An 18,856-nucleotide genomic window follows, 5' to 3' on the forward strand; every position below is an offset into this window, starting at 1 on the left:
TTTCCCACTGGAACTGCTCTGAAAGCACTGCTCCTGGGCTTCTCCTTCAGCCATGCTCCCTGCTTTCCTTCCTCCAACCCTCACTTAAACTCCCCCGAGCAACTCCACAGGGCTGGCAGGTCCAACCACAGCGGCTGCGCCCACCCCACCTGCCGCCCCAGCTCCGGGCTCTGTGTTCTTGGGCCCCACTGCTTGCTGAGACCACTGGTCCTGGGGTTCACTGAGCCTGTAAGTTCCTCTTCAGTCGTCCACGTCAGCAGCCTTTCACTCCCATCAGCTCTGTGACTGAAGGTAGGTCGTGTGAGCACCACTCAAAGAACTGAGACTCCACAAAGGTTTGTATGAATGTATCGAAAACATTGGATAATGGCTGGGTCTTGTTTTTTAACGAGTCTAAACACACAGGGAGGTTAAATAAGCTGCTTCTCTTTCCACTGTTTATTATTAATGTACAAAATATACAAAACCAAAAGAAAAAAAATACTCATCCTCAAATCCATTGTGGCTCTAACCCAAGACCCTGCACAAAACCCAACCAATCCAGTTTTCATAGAAAACAACTGATGCCGAGACAGGTGGAGGAGGGCTGGGTAAGGGCCAGCTGTGTTGGTGAATGCACCCAGGAAGGTGCCTGGCGGGGACTCAGAGGTGGCCTCACTCCAACAAGGTCCCAGGTGGGGATAGGAAGCGAGCTAAATCCCAAGGCGGTACATGTAGTGTGACTGTCGGGCCCAGCACGCCAGGCTTCAGTTCATGAACAGCTGGTCTCGCTGAAGTGTTTGTTTCCAGAATGAGCTGTGTGTGCAAGGCAGACGCCACCACAGCCCACAAGCCCGTCACTGGGGGCAGTTGTGGACATGCCATCATCAAGCCCAGCAGCCACGATGCGGACACAATGCTCACACAAGGCTGCAGAGTCTGACTGGAGAAAGAACTCAGAATGTGTCCAGCTGGTGTCGAGGGAGGAGTGGGGAGCCCTGTCAGTGCAGTGGGATATCCAATACCCCTTTTACCATCTCCCCACCCCATGAGGATAGTGAGCTTGGCTGGGATGGTTTCATAAGTGCAGCTGATCCCACATCAAGAGCTCTGTGCGTGGGGAGGACTCACAGGGGGCCGGTGCTCTCCGGAACAGCCAGCATTAGGCTCTCAGGCATTAAAGGTAATACTGGAAAGGGGCTTGTGTTCCAGGGCAAATCTCCTCACAAAGGGAAGCCAGCCGAGTCTCTTCTTGAGCAGTGGGGTACAGCATGTCCAGGCCCTCCTCCCCAGACTGGAGGAGAGGATGTACATCAGTGCGCACCAGTGATCAGAACCCCAGGAACATGAGCAGTGGGGACTGAGGAGGCCGGCTCCTCCTCAGCTGGGGAAGGGACAAACGGGCCTCACAGAAGCCATAACAGTGTGGGGAGGACGGGGGGGTCCCTAGGGCAGGGGGGGCCCATTGACCCCTGGGTGGTAGAAGGCACAGCTGTTCTCATAGCGGCAGTTGCCCTTCATCATAAAGTGTCGGCAAACAGGGCGGTTTGACATGTCTGGAAAAGACAGTGGGACAGTTAGATAGGAAATGGCCACCCTCACCCACCTCCAAGCCCGTGAATCCTGAGAAAGTCAGAGACAGAGCCTTGGGGATTTGGGGGGAGGGCAAAGGGTAGGAACAGCCATGCATGCTGGGAACAGGCGACCTCATATTCTGCCTGGCATACCCGGGGTAGTGACACTCCCCCAAATCGTGTGTGGCAGAAGAGCCAAAGAGGGGCCAGGGATCATCCTCACCTCCTCCATGGCTGTGGCCTCCATCGTGCCCTCGGTGGCCCCCTCCTCCGTGGCCAGGGCCATCATGGCCACGGTGCTCATGAGGTGGCCCTCGATGGTCATGGCCTCGGTGACCAGGGACATCATGAGGCCGGTGGCCATGAGGCCCCCCATGTCCAGGGCCTTCATGGGGGCGGTGTCCACCATTTCCACCCATGCCACCGCCAGGACCTTCGTGAGGACGATGACCACTGCCACTGCCCATGCCACCACCAGGGCCTTCATGGGGACGGTGTCCTCCACCCATGCTACCGCCAGGGCCTTCATGGGGACGGTGCCCACCACCTCCAACCATGCCTCCACCAGGGCCCCCTCGTCCATTTGGGGGTCCTCCTCCAGAGCGACCTCCTCTGGCCCCTCGAAATGGAGGAGGAGGAGGAGGTTCATTTCCTCCTCGGCCTCCACGACCTCTATGGTATGGTCCAGGACCAGGACCTGGACCCCCCCGCATCGGGCCACCCCGCATGGGGTCACCAGGGCCATCCCAAAAGGGATCGCCCCCCCGGGGAGGGGGTGGGGGACCCAGGAGACGTGGACCTACTGGCCCACCAGGGCCCCCAGGGCCTCCATGGGGACCTGTTAGGAAAGAAAGGAAGAGAGACAATGTCAGCTACCTGTTAAACTCAGGGACTGCTCCCTCCCACCCTAAACCACCTCCCTCCTTTTGGTCAATCCCATATTACCAGACCAAAGTTAAACAGATGAGCCCATTCCAACCTCTCTCTCTCTCTCACCACCTACCTGGCATAGGTCCCCCAGGACCGGGGGGGAAGTGCTGCATCCCCTTGGGTCCCCCAGGGCCTCCTTGTGGGAAACCATTGGCTATTGGACCAGGGCCTAAGAGTCCGTGTGGCACTGTTAAGGGAAAGAGAATCAACCTGTCAGCAGGAGGACTCTGGAAGAGCAGCATGTCTTCTCACTTTTGTATGCCCAGCTGATTCTCCAAGACCGGCCTAGCAGAGCAAAGCTGTCTGGGTCTAGTCTCCACCTCGCCCCCTATGTCTGGCCACCAAGTGGCGTAGAATCCTCCTGCTCCCACAAGCCCATGCAGGCGCCCTCCCCGCCCGGCCCTAATGATTACCCAGCATCTGCTTGATCTTGTCCGAGTAGTCCGGCTGCTTCAGCAGTTCCTCTGAAGGATGACTATTTGGGCTACCCTGCGAGGCAAAACAAACAGAGAGCAACATCCTCATCAGCAGAGAAAGGGAGAGCCAAACGAGGAGGAAAGTGGGAAGCTGAGGCAGCCTGGGAAAAGAGAAGGGGCTTTCCAGACAGCGGACAAGAGGGAGGAGGGCTCGTACCATGATGGAGGTGAGGATCTCTTGGACATTGATGCCTCCTCCTCCAGGACCCTGGGGGCTCTTCCCAGCACCCATGCTTCCCATAAGATTGGCCAGAACAGGAGGCAACTTGGAGCCACTGGCCCCATCAGGTGAGCCGCCGGCCTCCCCAGGTTCCAGAGTCTCAACATATGGGGTCTCATCCATGGAACACTCCTGAGAGCAGAACGGAACAGTGAGGTCAACTACTAAATGAAGCAGTCTCCCAGGAGAGCCGCAGTGACATTCAGTCACAACCCCCACCACCACTTCACACTCACCTCATCTAGGGGGATGAGCTTCGGGGGTATAGGCTCATAGGGCTCAGGATCAGGCTCGTGAGGGCTAGCAGGAATGGCCCAGGGGAAGCAAAGGAAGACCAACGGTCAAATGACTCATTCAGGCCCTCGAATTTCTTCCTAACCTCCAGCCTCTCCTTAACCACCCAGGCATGCTCCCTTCAGGAGTCCAAGCGCTCGGCACCCCAGGGCATGAATCCCATTCTGCTCACCTTTCCTTGTTCAGGAAGAGCTCCTGAAGGATGCCTTTCTCCCGCTCAGCCTGGATGTACCGCTCCTGGCTGTTGCTTCCAGGGGTGACAAGAGGTGAGGGCAGAACCAGGGGCCGGGGGCACACCCACGGCACCTTCTCCTCCATGTTGTCATGGCTCAGACGCCGGGCCGTCTCAAACGCATGTCGGTCTGACAGGATCTCTCGCTTTGCTGCCTCGCCAAAGTCCTTGATCTTGTTCACATTTACTATTGGCAAGGGCCAGACGCAAGAGGGAAGGTAAGTACAACCACGCCCTTTTCCACACTCTCTGTACCCACCTATCCTACAGAAAACCTGACTTCTAACCTCGTTCAGTTTCATCCAGTTCAAAATAGAAATATTCCCTCAGTTTGCCCTCCTCAGGCCACGTCACAGTTTTCCTCTTCCTGCCTTTCCGGGTCAGCTGGCTGGGATCACCAGGACTCTCCACTGGTTTTGCATCCAGGGCTCCTGGCTCCAAAGAGGCTGTAAGCAGGAGAGGTTTCAGACCCAGGCCCTTCCTCTTAGAGAATCCCCAAAACCTGAATCACTTTCTCAATTTACCTGGGTCCAGGAGCTCTGGGACTTCCACAGGGGGAACTGGGGTCCCTGGACGGTCTGTGTCCATAGCTTCAGAAGGAGGTGCTGGCTCCGGGGAAGAAGGCTTGGCTGTGCTTGGCTCTGTGCTTGTTTTCCCTTCAAACGGGCTTGGCTGCCATGAAAGAAAAGGGAGTTAATGAGCTGACAGGAAAGCCAAGGTCAAGGCAAGGCAGTTATAGTCCAGTGTCCTAGGCAGGATGCCTGACAGTTCATATAAACGAAGACCTATGTCAAATGCTGCCCACCTTCATGTGACCAGTCTATATCTGAGACAAATTCCTTTTGCCCTCCCCAAGTCCAAGCTGCTGGGCCCTTCCTTTTTTTTAAAATGTGTTTTTGTTAATTTTAGAAACAAAGGAAGGGAGAAGAAGAGAGAAAAACATTGAGTGGATGGATGCCCCCTGCACGCCCGCTGCTGGGGATCACACCCACACCCCAGGCATGTGCCCCAACCAGGAATCGAAGCGGTGACCTCTCGGTGCATGGGACTATGCTCAACCACTGAGCAACACTGGCCACGGTGCTGGGCCCTTCCTGTGACTTGACCTTTACACGGTCACTGACACCTCCCACCCAGGGCCATACCTTGGCAGCAGTAGGCGACAGCACCTTCTTCTTCTTCTTAATTTTGATGCCTGGAACGGGGGCCGAGTTGAGAGCATCCAGGAAGCCCAGGCCCTCCATAGCTACAAGAGGATCAAGTATAAATGGAACTATCACAGCTCCTTTACAATCCTATTCCTATAGACAAAGTCTGGGCAGAAAAATGGGGCAGTGGAGACCCTGCCTCAATTTGGGACCAATAGCTCAAGGTGACCAGAAAGCACATGCACAAGAAATTCCCAGCTTTACTCTTTCTGCTGTGCTTCTGGATGTGAACTTGAGCTCAGATAACTGACAGAGCCAGCCCCGTGGACATGATCGATCACCCTGACAGCTGGGAGTGCCCCTAACCAGTCAGTGAAGAGCACACCTCCCATCTCATTTCTAAAATCATTCCTAAGTAATCCTATGAAACAAGTTTCAGAGGAGCAAAAATTAAAGGACACCAAGAAATCAAAGGAAAATGGAGGGAAACATTAAAGAGAAGGAACATGCCCCACATTCATTCCCATGAAGTTTGCTCCCAATTTAATACGTTTCCCCACTCTGCACTCACGCTGTGGCGGGATAATCTTCACTTTGATCTCTTTGGTAGCATTGGGTGTTGTGTTGAGCGGCTTGTACCTCTTCTCTGCATGGGGCGCAGAGTCTCCTGGGGCAGCTGCCGAGCTGTTAGAAAAGGAACCATCAGCAACACCGTTCTCGAGTCCTCAGACCCAGCCCATTCGGAAGCCCAGCACAGGTCCATACCTCTGCCGCTTGAGGGGGATGGGCTTAAGGTTGTACTTGTCAGAAACCAGCACTGCACTGGCACTCTTCTTCACAGGCACCAGGGACGGGGTCTCCAGCTCCAATCCTGAGGAAGAGACATGGGGTGGGGTTGAGCTCACACCCCACCCTCTTGACTTTTTGCTGTTAAAAATTTTTTATTGACTTTTAGAGAGGGAGGGAGAAAGAAACATCAACGTGAGAGCGAAATATCAATCTGCACGCCCCCTACTGGGTATTGAACTCACAACAACCTGGGCAGTGCCCTGACCTGGAATCAAACCAACCACCTTTCGGTGCACAGGACAATGCCCAGCCAGCTGAGCCACCTTAACTTTTCCTTTTGGTTCACCTAGCCTTGTAGAACTCTAAGTTTCACCCGCTAGCCTTCATCTCTTCGAGTATCATAATCCAGCCATTTTGCCATGAGGCCCTGGGTGTGCACATGCCCGCCCCCTCCTGGGGCCGGCCAGTAGCCTCACCGGTGGAGCGGAACTTGGCGTGACTGGGCGCTGTGGTTCGAAGAGACTTGGGCTTCTCCTTCTTCTTCTCTGGGACCTCCTCAGCCCGAGGCTCAGCTTTCACCTCAGTTAAAGGTCGCTCAGGAGGGGTGGTTCGACCCTTTCCCTCTTCTTTCCGCTTTTTCTTATCTTTCTCTGTTGTGGGAAAACAAAGTAGAAAAAGATTTTATTTAGATAAAGAGGAAGACTGCCAGGCAGAGGTGAAGTAGGCTGAGGACACTGGAGGCCACCCCCCGTGGGAATGAATCAGTAAGGGTAAAGGACATAGGGCCTCACCAGCAGGCTGGGCACCACTCTGGGAGCGGATGACAGCCATCCAGTCGCTGACCAGGACTGAGGCCAATTTCCGGAGCTCTGCAGGTGACAGAAAGAGGAAATGCCTAAATAACTTAAAATATTATCCTTCCAGTAATAGAAAAGAGAGATGTTTGAATATTTATTGCAGAGTACATTATAAAAACTACACCAGTGCTTCATACATTTAGGGTGGGCAAAAGTAGGCTTATAGTTGAGTATGTTGAAACAGAGTTTATTCTGGATTATTTATTTATTTGTAAACCTACTTTTGCCCATCCCTATGTATCTCCTGTAATTATTAAAATTTGAAGATTTTAATTTTTTTTAAAAAGGGTAATTGCATATATGCACAACGCAAGGACACGGACAATGGTGGAGAGAGGGACTGGGGAGGGGGAAGGGACGGGGTGGAGCGGGTCATTGGGGAGAAAAAGGGACATCTATAATATTTTAAACAAAAATAAAATTAAAAAAAAAAAAGAGTAGTTATTGAGCCTGGCTGGTGTGGCTCAGCGACTGCACATCAACCCACAAACCAAGAGGTCACCAGTTCGGCTCCGTCAGGGCACATGCCATGCCCGAGTTTCGGGCTTGATCCCTAGTAGGGGTGTGCAGGAGGCAGTTGATCAAGGATGTTTCTCTCATTGAAGTTTCTATCCCTCTCCCTTCCTCTCTCTCTAAAAATCAATGAAAACATATCTTTTAAAAATTAAAAAAGAAAAAAAATAATGTATTGATTTTTTAGAAAGAGGGAGTGAGAAGGAAGAAATACTGATATGAGAGCGTAACATCGATCAGCTGCCTTCTACATACCTCTACTGGGGATTGAGCCCGAAACCCAGGCACATGTCCTGACAGGGAACCGAACCAGCAACCTCTCTGCGCAGGCGGTGATGCTTGACCGACTGAGCCAAATCAGCCAGGGCCAACAACCTGAAGATTTTTTTTTAATCCTCACCTGAGGACATTTTTTCAATTGCTTTTCAGAGAAAGTGGGGTGGGGGGAGCATCAATGTGAGAGAGACACATCATGCCTCTCGCAGCCACCCTGACCAGGGCCAGGGATTGAGCCTGCAACACAGGTACATGCCCCCTTGGTTGGAATTGAACCCGGGACCCTTCAGTCTGTGGGCCGACACTCTAACCACTGAGCCAAACTGGCTAGGGCAACCTGAAGATTTTTAATTCCCCACCAGAGACACAGAAGTACAGAGATTAATCACAAAACTAGAAAGCGGCAAGTAAGAACCCAATACTTATGTTCTTCCCTTTCTGTTAAAAGAACAGAAACTGGCTGCCTGGTGTGGCTCAGTGGTTAGAGTGTCAGCCCTTGAACCAAAGGATTTTGGGTTTGAGTCCCAGTCAAGGGCAAGTACCTGGGTTGCAGGTTCGATCTCCGACCACAGTTAAGGGGTGTGGGGGAGGCAACCAATGGACAAATCCCTCCCGCCTTTCCACTCTATCTAAAAAAAATTTTTTTTTTAATTAATGGAAAAAACATCCTCAAGTGAGGATTAACAATAAAAACCCAGAAACTAAAATCAGGAGAAAGGTAGGCAGAGTCAAGTCTCTGAAGGGCTACTAGATTCTAAAACAAACAGCATTATTCTGCATTGTCCTAAAGGCAAACTTAATCTCAAGTCTCAAGGAAGCTGATTTAGATCCATCTTACAAAAGATTTTCTAGGCAATGTTTTTTTCCAGAATACTGCAAGTGATAACTGCTTTTTAAAAATCAATTAAGTAGCCCTGGCCATTGTGGTTCGGTGGTTAGAGCGTCAACCCACGCATCGAAGGGTAGCGGGTTTGATTCTGGTATAGGGCACATACCTGGGTTGTGGGGTGGCTCCCCGCCCCCAGGTCAGGAGGACTGCCAGAGGCAACTAGTCGATGTTTCTCTCTCTCTCTCTACCCATCCCTCCCTCTCTCCATCCCTTCTACTCTCTGAAAAGCAATGGAAAAACACAGCCTCAGGTGAGAATTAACAACAATAAAAAAAATCAAGTATAGCAAGGGTGAAAAAGAACTTAAAAACAGACCAATTTAGGGTTACAATTTATCTAAAGAAAAAAGTCCAGAGAATTTTAAAGAACAGAATTTGTTTGTAAATATGGAAAAAATACCTCTGTAGCTCTTTCCTTTTGTACTTGGCAAATAACATCTCATCTATGTTCTCTCTCTTCTTGCCAACATTTCCACTTACAGACTCATTTAATAATGAGATTGTCATATAACATTAAAACCTAAATTTTCAAAATAGTCACACAACTGGCAATTTCTGTACCTAAGGCAAGATGAATGTCAATGCATCCCCAATGCAGGAACACCTCAAAACCTTTTTGGAGCAACTGATACTATGGTCCAGTGAGAATTCATGACAGTGGATAATGAAAGTACAAACTTCTATATCCAGAGGAAGTATAATAATTAAATCTGTATTTAACGAAGGCAGCACAGGGAACAGGATACCTGACAGTGAGGGAACAAAAGATGGGCAATGACTCAATGGGCTCTTCTGGGATATATATTATACTACAGGTTTATTCTTAAAGGTACTCTGAGATGTCACAAAAACAGCAAAGTGCTCTGTATCTAAAAGGACCTAAAAACTGGGAATTAATACAACTGAAAGAACTGAAAGGTAGGGGCCCTGGCCGGTGTAGCTCAGTTGATTGAATGTGTCATCCCATGCACAAAAAGGTCACTGATTTGATTCCAAGTCAGGACACATGCTTGGGTTTCAGGCTCAACCCCCAGTAGAGGGCATTCGGGAGGCAGTCAATAGATGTTTCTCTTTCTCCCCTCCCTCTCTCCAAAATCAATAAAACCATATTATAAAAAAAAATTGAAAGGGAATGTTTTTCACCTAAACAATACTGTGAGTTAAATCCTTTATCTTCTTTTTTTATTGTTGACAGTATTACAGATGTCCCCCATGTTATCCCCTTTGCCCCCACCCCACCCCCAGTCTTCACCACACTATTGTCTGTGTCCATGGGCTATGCATATATGCATATAAGTTCTCTAGTTAATCTCTTCCTGTCCCCCTTTGAGATCTGTCAGTCTGTTCCATGAATCCATGCCTCTGGAACTATTTTGTTTGTCAGTTTATTTTGTTCACTATATTCCACATATATTCCTCATCACATGAGATCATGTGATACTTCTCTTTCTCTGGCTGGTTTATTTCGCTTAGCATAATAAATCCTTTATCTTAGAAAGTGTTCCCAGTGTTTTCTCCTATAGCTAAAAGAACTTCATAAAGGCTAACCCAGGCCTAGATGCTCCCTCTACACCAAATAGCCAAAGCCTCTTTCCAAAAGGGCCTAGCACACCACCCCTAGTACACCACTCCCTTTAGACCAAGAGCAGATCTGACCAGGAGGAGATCAAGCACTGCTAGAACACTGCTCACTTGCAGGATACTAGGGTCTTATGCTCCAGATTTATGCTGTGGGTGTAAAATCTTTGGATATTGAACCCTTGGGTACACACCATTTTTTCCTCTAAAGAAAAGTCTGTGATTTTCTGGAGCGAGGCTCTAACTTCAAGCCAGAACTGTATGGCCATGGCCAGGAGCTCCAAAACCCTGCCTTAGAAAAGGGAAGATCTGCTGCTATGAAAGCTATGCTATACTCCAGGAGTTGGGATTCTGCCCATGCGCTACAGGAAGGTGTTAAAATGGCAGAACTACTATATTATGTAGAAAAAGAGAAGTCAATGATGATGAGACACTCTACAATGACACTTTTTCTCCCCAAAGAATTTTAAGTGTATGACTTTTGCACCAAGAGTTCTCTTTTTTGTACATTTTATTTATTGACTTGAGAGACTGATTTGCTGTTCCACTTATTTATGCACTCATTGGTTGCTTCTTGTATATGCCCTGACCAGAGATCAAACCCACAACCTTAGTGTATTGGGACGACACTCTAACCAACTGAGCTACCTGGCCAGGGCGCACCAAGAGTTCTTAAGAATCGGCTTCTAGCCCTGGCCGGGTAGCTCAGCTGGTTAGAGCACCGTGTCTTGATACACCAAGGTTGCTGGTTCAATCCCTGGTCAGGGCACATACAAGAAGCAACCAATGATGTATAAATGAATGGAACAACAGAACAATGTTTTCCTCTCTCCCTCTCTTTCTCTAAAATAAAAAATAAAAATAAAAAAGTTAAAAAAAAAAAATCAGTTTCTAGTTAAAGTATGGTATACCTTATCTTACCCTCAATAGTAGAGAAATGAACAAATCCTATTCGAAATTGAGACTAGGAGAGAGGGGAGAGGTTAGAGGAACTAAATTTTTAAAAGAGAGGAAAACAAATTGAGGTAGAAAGAGCAAGGAAGAAGGTCCAGTCCAAGAGTGGGGCCAGGCAGGAGGGAATTACGTGGAGTAGCAGAGGAAAGCCCAGGCGGGGAAGGGCTGGCCCCTACCTTCATCCTCACTTGACTTGCTCAGCTGCTTCACCAGTTTGGCTGTGTTGTTCTGTGAGAGACAGGGAGCAGCAGAAAGGTAAATGCCAGGAGGACAGAAAGGCCACTCACAACTAACCACCCCCCAAACTCACAATCTCTTCTCAGCCCCTTACCAGTGGCTAACACTGATATTGTACTTTACCTTTTATAAAACCTTTGTGGGCATAGTCTTATTTAATCCTTAATATAATCCAGTTAGGTAGGTACAATTATTCCCATTTTATAGAAGAAAAAACTGAGGCTCAGATATATGGAGTGCCCCAAGCCACACACCTATTAAAGGAGATAAATTTGAACCAAGTCTTCTGATTCCAAATTCCTATTTTTCCTACCATTCTCTCTCACAGGCCCAAAATCACAGTCACCTCAGAGTCAGTGTAAGTTTTTCATCTGTCAGGCTAAACTAAAAGGGACACACTGAGGTGGTCAAGACCAAAGGTACCTGCTTGAGGTGGTCCACGGTGAGTGGTAGGTGCTGCAGGGTCAACAGAATTTGTTGCAACAGGGGCATGTTGTTGGTCGTCTTTGAATATGTCAACCAATTGTTAAGAAGCTTGTAGCCACCAACATCAATAAACCTGTAGGCAGGTAGGAGAAATATCTGATGCCCTTCCCGGGTTTTGGAAGGGTCACATCCCACACTCCTAGTTCCCCACCAGCAACCCAGGAACCCCATACCCCCCCCCCCCCCCCCGTCTAACTACATCTTCCCATCCCAGCCACCAAGATCCCCACTTACTTGACCAATATTTCTGGTGACTGAGTCTGCAGCAGAATGTTCAAGTAAGTGCATCGACTCACCATCTTCCGTGCTTCCTTCATCAGACTGTAGGAGAGGACCGGGTTAGGAATGGAGCAGTCAGAGCGCTGCTTCTTCCAGCAGCAGAGCCTCTAACCTGTGAGCACCTGGACAGCCCCGATAACTTGGGACTTTGCTACAGAGTGGGTCACATGGGCCTCTAGGAAGATGGGATAGATCCAGAGTGAAATGAAAACCCACAGGAGGATGGAAAAGAACTGGGGGGTGAGCATCACTGCTTCCTTAACACACAGGACACATCTGATTCTACTTGCAGGTGAAGAGTCCCAGTCCTCAACAACCAGCCTTCAGTAGTCTGTTCAGGACTGGCTTAGCCATTTGCTTCCCCTGGGGATGTAAAATGTGACCCAAAACAGAACCAAGAATTCTGTCACCTGGCTACCCATTTCCTTCCAAAGGGTGACTCCCCTGAGACTGTGGATATCCAAATATCTAATTCCATTATACCCAGGAATCAAGGGACTGCCTTTTCCTATCACTTATTCTAAAATTATTGGGCTTCAACCCCATCCCACTGACTTTCCCTTTCCTTCCCAGGCACACTTGGCCTGTCTACCTTAGTCACAACATACAATATCCTCCACTCACAATGAATCCGAAAAGGGGTAGACTCACCTGAAGATCTTGGAAATCCCATCCACACTCTTGACTTCCCCATCTCGGTTAAGGAAGCTATCCAGGCCTTTGAGAAGCTCTTTGGGGTCTATGGGACCTGAACCCATGACTGAGGTTTCTAAGATGAGAGAACAAAACAAACCCACAGAATAAATGAGTGGCAAGGACAATGCCAGCACGTCCTCTAATAAAACCCATTTCCACATCTGACAAAATATAGTGACTATTCAATTTATGTTCAACTACACTCACCATTTTAAAATAAGGAAAATCAACACAGACCATAGTGAGCACTAAGAAAACAGCCCTGGCAAGTTAAGCATGGCTACTACATGACTGGAGGACTAGGGCAGCACACCTCTCCCCTCCCAGTTACATCCTTCCTAGGACAGCTGACAATTAAATAGCATTAGAGCTAAGATTCACATCCCTGTAACAAAATGCTCAATTCTCCAAAGTACTTTAGCTTATTGTTAAGTCCTATCTCTACTTCGTTGCTTGTAAATCTGGTTTGAAAAAAACCACCTGTGACTTGATAAAAACTAGGACAATCTTGGGTGTTGGGCTAAATGTCTTCCAGGAGTAGTCAATTCCTTTTTAACTTAGCTCATTAAGAATCATAATCACAAGTGGCAGGATATGTACTACTTGCACCAGTCGACAATCAGCTAAAGTGATAGGTGACAAAGAAACAAAACTTGAAAACAGAACCTTTCCTCGGGGGAGGTGTAGTTCCCAGAAATGGAGACAAATGGATGCAAAGGCAACCAAGCAGGTCCTCAGCCTTAAATGGAATGTCGCTCATTAACCAAATACTGCGAAAGTTTTTATTGTTTCAAAGTTAAGAGCATGATTAGTTTGTGGTTTCAAAAGCAAAGGTGCAAATCTGATCCCCTATTTCCACCCACCCCCAAATCATATCACTATTCTAGATCCCTAAGAAAGGCCTGAAATTAAAAATCATGGAATCAAAAAGATGGAATAAAGGTAGAAGGTGGGAAAATGCCATTAAATTTTAAGTAGCTAGGTTAGACCAGGTCAGAAAAGGAGTTAAAAGTTAAACTGCTGATGTGGGATAGAGAAGTGTGAAGCAATTTCTAGGCCAGAAACCAAGTTCCAGAGAGGAAGTTGAGAATCAATATGGCTTTGATTGGTATTTTTACCCATAATACCTCAAAACACCTCTGAGAACCCCAAAAGAAAGCCACCTCAATAATATCTGCTTTTGGGAAATCAAGTTAACACATTGGGAAGGAAGGAAGCAAGAAGAAAACCTCGTGCACCTTGCTTCTAGCACAGTTAACAGACAGGATCCCAACAGAAGTGTGGGGAAATCAAGGCTTTACAAAAACGAATATATTTTGTGCAGAAAAGAGAACAGTTTTCCTATCATGTAAATTAGTTCTCAGACAAAAAACAAACAATAAACTGCAACAATCTTAACCTTTAAGTCCTCCCAACAAAAAGCTCAGTAAATTTCTAAATGCATAGGTCTTAACAACCTTGGCAAAAAGAGGCAGAAGCAAGGAGGAGAGGGAGCTGGTTCTTGAGATCACAAAGTGCGCACTGAATACAGGGAGAGGAGATGAGGTAAGAAATGCTGAGAGAGGAGCAAATCTGGGTTAATTGTGCTGTGACTGCCGCCCTGGAACTTCCACAAGGACAGGTAGACCCTGAAGTCAGAGGAAAAAACATTGAAGAATATCAGATAAGAAGTGCACAGACCAAATCTGTGGTGATTCTTATACAGACAGACACAAGGATAAAGGAAATTTTCCCATGTAGTAGATACCACATACTACAGACACTAAAAAGAGATATATAGATACAATAAACGGAGATATAAAACAGGTTTTCCGTCTATTGAAGACTGAAAAAGCAATGAACAAATCCAAATAACACATATCATCAGCAATCAAGATATATACAATTTGACAAAAAAGCCTTCAATTAAACTATCACCTCAAACCAGCCCTCCTAAATACAGCTGACCCCAGAGTCAAAACTGGAGTTGAATATACATCACCTTGGAGAACTCCCTTTTACATATCCAACTAACAGTTAAGCCAACAGGCCTGCTACCCCTGCTTCCTTCAGAAACTCAAAAAATTATCACCTGAGCTCAAATGTTCCTTCACTTAAGAGGATGGGAGACAAGAGAGATCAATTAGTACAAAGCTAAATTCTGTCTAGCGCCTTCTGCTGGGAATGGGACCCAGGGACTTTTCCATTCTCATTCGTAACAAGCAAGAATAAGTCAGTCAAGAGAAGCTAGGAGACAAAGCAGAAGTAATGTTAAATATTCATTTTCCATTATTTTCCCCTATTATATTTAAAAAATACAATGAACAAAACTAAATTTTCTCTCACAAGCACCAATCTTGTGAGTAAAAGGTGATTTTTCTCATAACTTTCCCACAGGAAGATTAGCTTTCACTCATTTAAAATTAAGGACCCCAAGTGTCTGACAACCCAATTTCCCTCTTTTGAAGTTAGTACATTTTGAAAGAAGTTCCAAGGCACTCAAGTGGAAAGGAATAAAGAGCCTAAATTCCTGGCACAAGCCTCCAGTACAAAAGGCAAATGAGTGACCAGGGGCGGGGCAGTGACCAAGTGTCATAACATTACCTAGTCATAATATGGAGCCTGCAATGGAAGCTTGAGGAAGCTTTCTGGAACCAAAAGTAATCTAGTGCATGATATACTGTAATTTCCTTGAAGGCAGTACAGAAGGGAGGGTGGAGGGAGCAAGCCCTGGGATATCTCCACCTTGTCCTATCCTATGCTCTTTATGGAGGATGTTGCAGGCAGAGACCTCCACAACTGACACAAGGCACTGGGGAGTTTTCTACTATTCTTACCAGTGATACAATTTAAAAGTCCAGAAGTGACACTGACTCTTGCCTCCAAAATGAATTATACTTGAGGGTTATTTAATTAAATAGGGTGAAAACTATTTAGCTTGGCTAAAGTTATTCCATACCCATCACCAATGAAACAGAACAGGGTTGGTTCAGGACAAAAATTCTATGCAAGTCAGAGTTCTTTTTAAAACAATCACAATACTCTTCTAACAAAGGAGGAAGGAGTCAGAGTTTAGCTTAACTTAGAGGCTTTAGCATTTCTGGAAATGAAAATGCTTTGTACCTAAGCATTTCCCCTTCCTTTCCTCAATGTTTGATGCATTTCTTAACGTGACTCAACAGTGGACTGAATTATGTCTCTCAGGTGGTTCACAAGGATGTACCTTTCTTCTAAGTAGTAAGCCCTATCCCTCAGTTATTTTGAAAACCTGGTGCATGAGCTCCCCGAAAGCTTATTCATAAATCACCACCCCCACCCCATCCCAACAGGAAAGGATCCCAGAATAGAACTCTGGCCACAAACTACAAGGATCAGTTTTTCCAGAAGGACTTTGTTTCTCATCTCCCAAGTTAATGAAGATTGTCTTTATTAATCCCCTGCTCACTAGAGATCAGGAACCCCAGTGGGCAGAATGTTCAGCTCCCAAGGAAGGTATGCTGCAGAGGCACAATGCAAACTGCTTAAAAGATAAAAAAAACTTGTGGTCAATAGACATGTGGAAGACATGTCCCTCCCATCCAATCCATAAGTTTAGTAACTTGAGAATTCACACCCAGTAGAAAATTAGCCTGAAGTCTCACCCGTCACCATGGCAGTTGTACCAAATGGCTTTCCAGTTCTGCCTAGAAACCTCCATGATTCAATGCAGGACTTTAAAAAAGTAAAGGTATATGGAGAATCTGGTAAAGATTTGACTTTGGAAAAGCAGAAGGGACAGGATCCCACGACCCCCCTCAGGCAGGGCCTGGCTTTCCTGCAGGCACCCACTGCACAAGTTGAAATGAAGGCATTCTCCTCCCCGTGTTTTAAGGAATTCCTTTTACAAGGTAAGGAAAGAGAAACTCAAAAAAGGTGGCCCTTGGGATAAAAGAAATGCAGGCCGTGAAACGTAATACCAGAAAGGTTTTGCTTACCAGGAAACGTGGCCGGGCTGCCCCTGCCTCGAGCTTACCACTGCGGCCTCCTCTCTGAGGCTTCTCCTCCCAGTACCAAAGCACAGCGCCAAGCGACTGCGGAGGCGACGGCGGCCCGGCCGAGGGGCGACCGGCCCAGCAGCCGGCGCGGGGCCCGGGCCGCGCCCCGGCGCCCCTCCCCAGGGGCCCCACTCGAGCCACGCACCCCACAGCTCCCACGCTCAGAGTCGGTTTCACTAGTTCCCTGCCCCTGGCAACTGAGGTGGGGAAAACCTCCAAGCGGTTGTGATGAGGGAAAGGTGACAATAAAAGCATCAGGCTCATGTTAAAAGCTGGCTGCCCACGGAGATGAACAGCCTCAAGACCTAACTGCTGTAAGCTGCCCGCCCTCTAGGATAAAGGCTTCACAAAGATAACACTCTAGAGAAACCAAGACTCCCCTGGGCGCGGGCAGGGGTCCAGGGCAGCGGCCGCGGGGGGGGCGGGGCGGGGGCCGCAGGCTCCTCCCCCGGCCGCCGGGAAGAAGACCGGCGGCGGCGCCATTTTGCGGCGGCGAGGCCGAGACCTGCGCCCGCCCCGCCGGCAGAGGCCCACTGGCAGCCCCTGCTTTTTCTTGGTCAGAAACCAAAAACCAGTCCCCATCCTTAAGTCTTTGACCTATTTTGAGTAAGAGCGTTGTGAAAGGAAAAGCAATTAAAATATTAAAAATAACAATTTTCTGTGGGGAAGAATTGAACTTGCAATTGAGGATCAACCTACCATCGATCACCCCCATCCTCCAAACAAAGGGAAAGGGGGAGGACTTGGCTCCCTCAACAAATAGGGCTGAGGGAGGACAAAAATGGGAGACACAATCTGCGGCACTGCTTGGAAGACAAAAGGACAAGGAAAGTCGCCATATTGAAGCAGGGAAGAAAAAATCCTATTAACGACACAATTTTTTTAGAAAGCTAGCATTCAAGTGCACTAAATGGCTTTAAAAATTATACTCCTGAATTCCACATTCCCCAACCTTTCCACCCTCTAATCCCATCAAAAAGTATCAAGTTAAAATGTTAATCTTTTGCTTTTAAATAACTTAGGCAATCTGCAACAATTACAAAACATTTACTTCAACTACTATCTTGTATGTACTGGCACTATTATATTTTGTCCTGAATTAAGTGTCTTGCAATCTTTATTCCTAGATTGCCACCTATTTTAACCACACAAATATAACCCAAGCACATTACATTAAATTGAGAGGATTTAACAATCTTAAATCATAGCCAGCTAATACTTGTGCCCATCTCCTTACCCTGCAATCTTTATGTACAGATTGCTTATTAATCTGGCAAATTGAAAGGCGCCCTGCTTGTCTCACACACAAAGAAGTGGGACTTCTGAGCCACAAGATCCACCATCTTTTGTATGTGAGCTCATTAACCCTTTTGAAGACTGCTGCTAAAGGGAGGACGGTAGCCATTCCTCCTTATAAAAGCAAATTTAACGCTTGGCAGTCTGGAAATTGGCTGGATTACCAAGGGTTAACCATCAAAATGCTCACTTGCGGGCCCTCCCTCCCCTCTCCTAGCCTGCAGCAGGGCAGGGAAGAAGTAGGTGGTAGAGAGACTGTTAGACACAAAGGCCCCTTTTAATGGAGATTAAGTGACCGGCTTGGTCCTTTCTCCAGCTCTATGGTCTCATTTCTTCCTCTCATTTTTTGGTTTCACAAAGGGAAACGTTGATTTCTTGTTGCAAGGCTCGTTTTTGAAAATTCGACACTTACTATCCAATTTTTTTGCGACGTCAGCACCTCGGGCTCAGGGGGGAGGGGGTTAAAATTTTGGAGAAAAAAAATTGAAACCACCAACCAGGACCCAAATTTCTATTTGGGGGGCCTCATTGGATCAAAAAGTCTCTTAAAAAAACAAAGGCCAACTCAGTATTCATTCCCCCCCTCCCAACTCCCTTTAGGGAGGGGGGGGTCGTAGAAAAAAAGTTCTGAGTGGATTCAAAAAAGTAAACGCTGGTAAGTGAATTTGGGTGGGTTTGGGAAGGGAGGGTGGTTGATTATTTTTGAAGTTATGTGGTGACGGTCCTTCGGCCACAGATTTCAAGTCCCAAGCAGCGTGGGCTGGTGGGGTGGGCAAGATAGGTGGGAAGGGACAGAAGACACAAGTGGTTGGGCCGGTGGCTGCTGTTTTCCCTTTCCCCCCGCTCAGGATCCTTTCAAGGGCTTAGATGTTGACGCGGCTTTTCTTTTTTCCTCGTGGCCGGCCTGTCTTTCTCCGAGAAAATTCAAACCTGGGGTAGAAGGAACACAAGGGAGAAAGATGTAATCAGAACGGGTTGCTTTTAAACACACCCCAAACTACCATTTTTGTTGTCCCAAACACCTCCCTGTCCAATCCGGACCTTCATGTGAGCCGAGGCTCTCAAATTCAAGCCAAATTCGTTCCCCAGTCCAACGCTCTCAAGAAAATTTTAACCCCTAACCGATAAACCACCGGAACTT

The 18,856-nt window shown here is 47.5% G+C and overlaps 1 protein-coding gene across 4 annotated transcripts; it reads right to left on the minus strand.

Annotated features, from left to right (window-relative positions):
- Positions 1-415: 415 nt before the first annotated feature.
- On the minus strand, positions 416-18,849 carry PPP1R10 (protein phosphatase 1 regulatory subunit 10). Of its 4 annotated transcripts, XM_087817257.1 has the most exons (20): positions 17,119-18,849; positions 15,831-16,096; positions 12,362-12,479; positions 11,666-11,752; positions 11,369-11,504; positions 10,885-10,936; positions 6,434-6,511; positions 6,119-6,292; positions 5,619-5,724; positions 5,425-5,537; positions 4,851-4,951; positions 4,230-4,377; positions 3,993-4,151; positions 3,646-3,892; positions 3,416-3,479; positions 3,117-3,311; positions 2,897-2,972; positions 2,557-2,670; positions 1,777-2,391; positions 416-1,535 (listed from the first exon to the last, which is right to left on the minus strand). In XM_087817257.1, exons 3-20 carry the CDS (start codon positions 12,466-12,468, stop codon positions 1,426-1,428), a joined length of 2,682 nt encoding a protein of 893 aa, XP_087673383.1. In that variant the 5' UTR covers positions 12,469-12,479; positions 15,831-16,096; positions 17,119-18,849; the 3' UTR covers positions 416-1,425. The 4 variants fall into 4 exon arrangements, with proteins under 4 accessions (XP_087673383.1, XP_016070291.1, XP_016070292.1 ...); XM_016214805.2 differs by lacking the exon at positions 15,831-16,096 and having other exon boundaries at positions 18,128-18,849; XM_016214806.2 differs by lacking the exons at positions 15,831-16,096; positions 17,119-18,849 and adding an exon at positions 16,360-16,458.
- Positions 18,850-18,856: the final 7 nt, after the last annotated feature.

The sequence above is a fragment of the Miniopterus natalensis genome, chromosome 5, assembly GCF_054644295.1.
Source record: "Miniopterus natalensis isolate mMinNat1 chromosome 5, mMinNat1.hap1, whole genome shotgun sequence".
Taxonomy (NCBI): Eukaryota; Metazoa; Chordata; class Mammalia; order Chiroptera; family Miniopteridae; genus Miniopterus; species Miniopterus natalensis.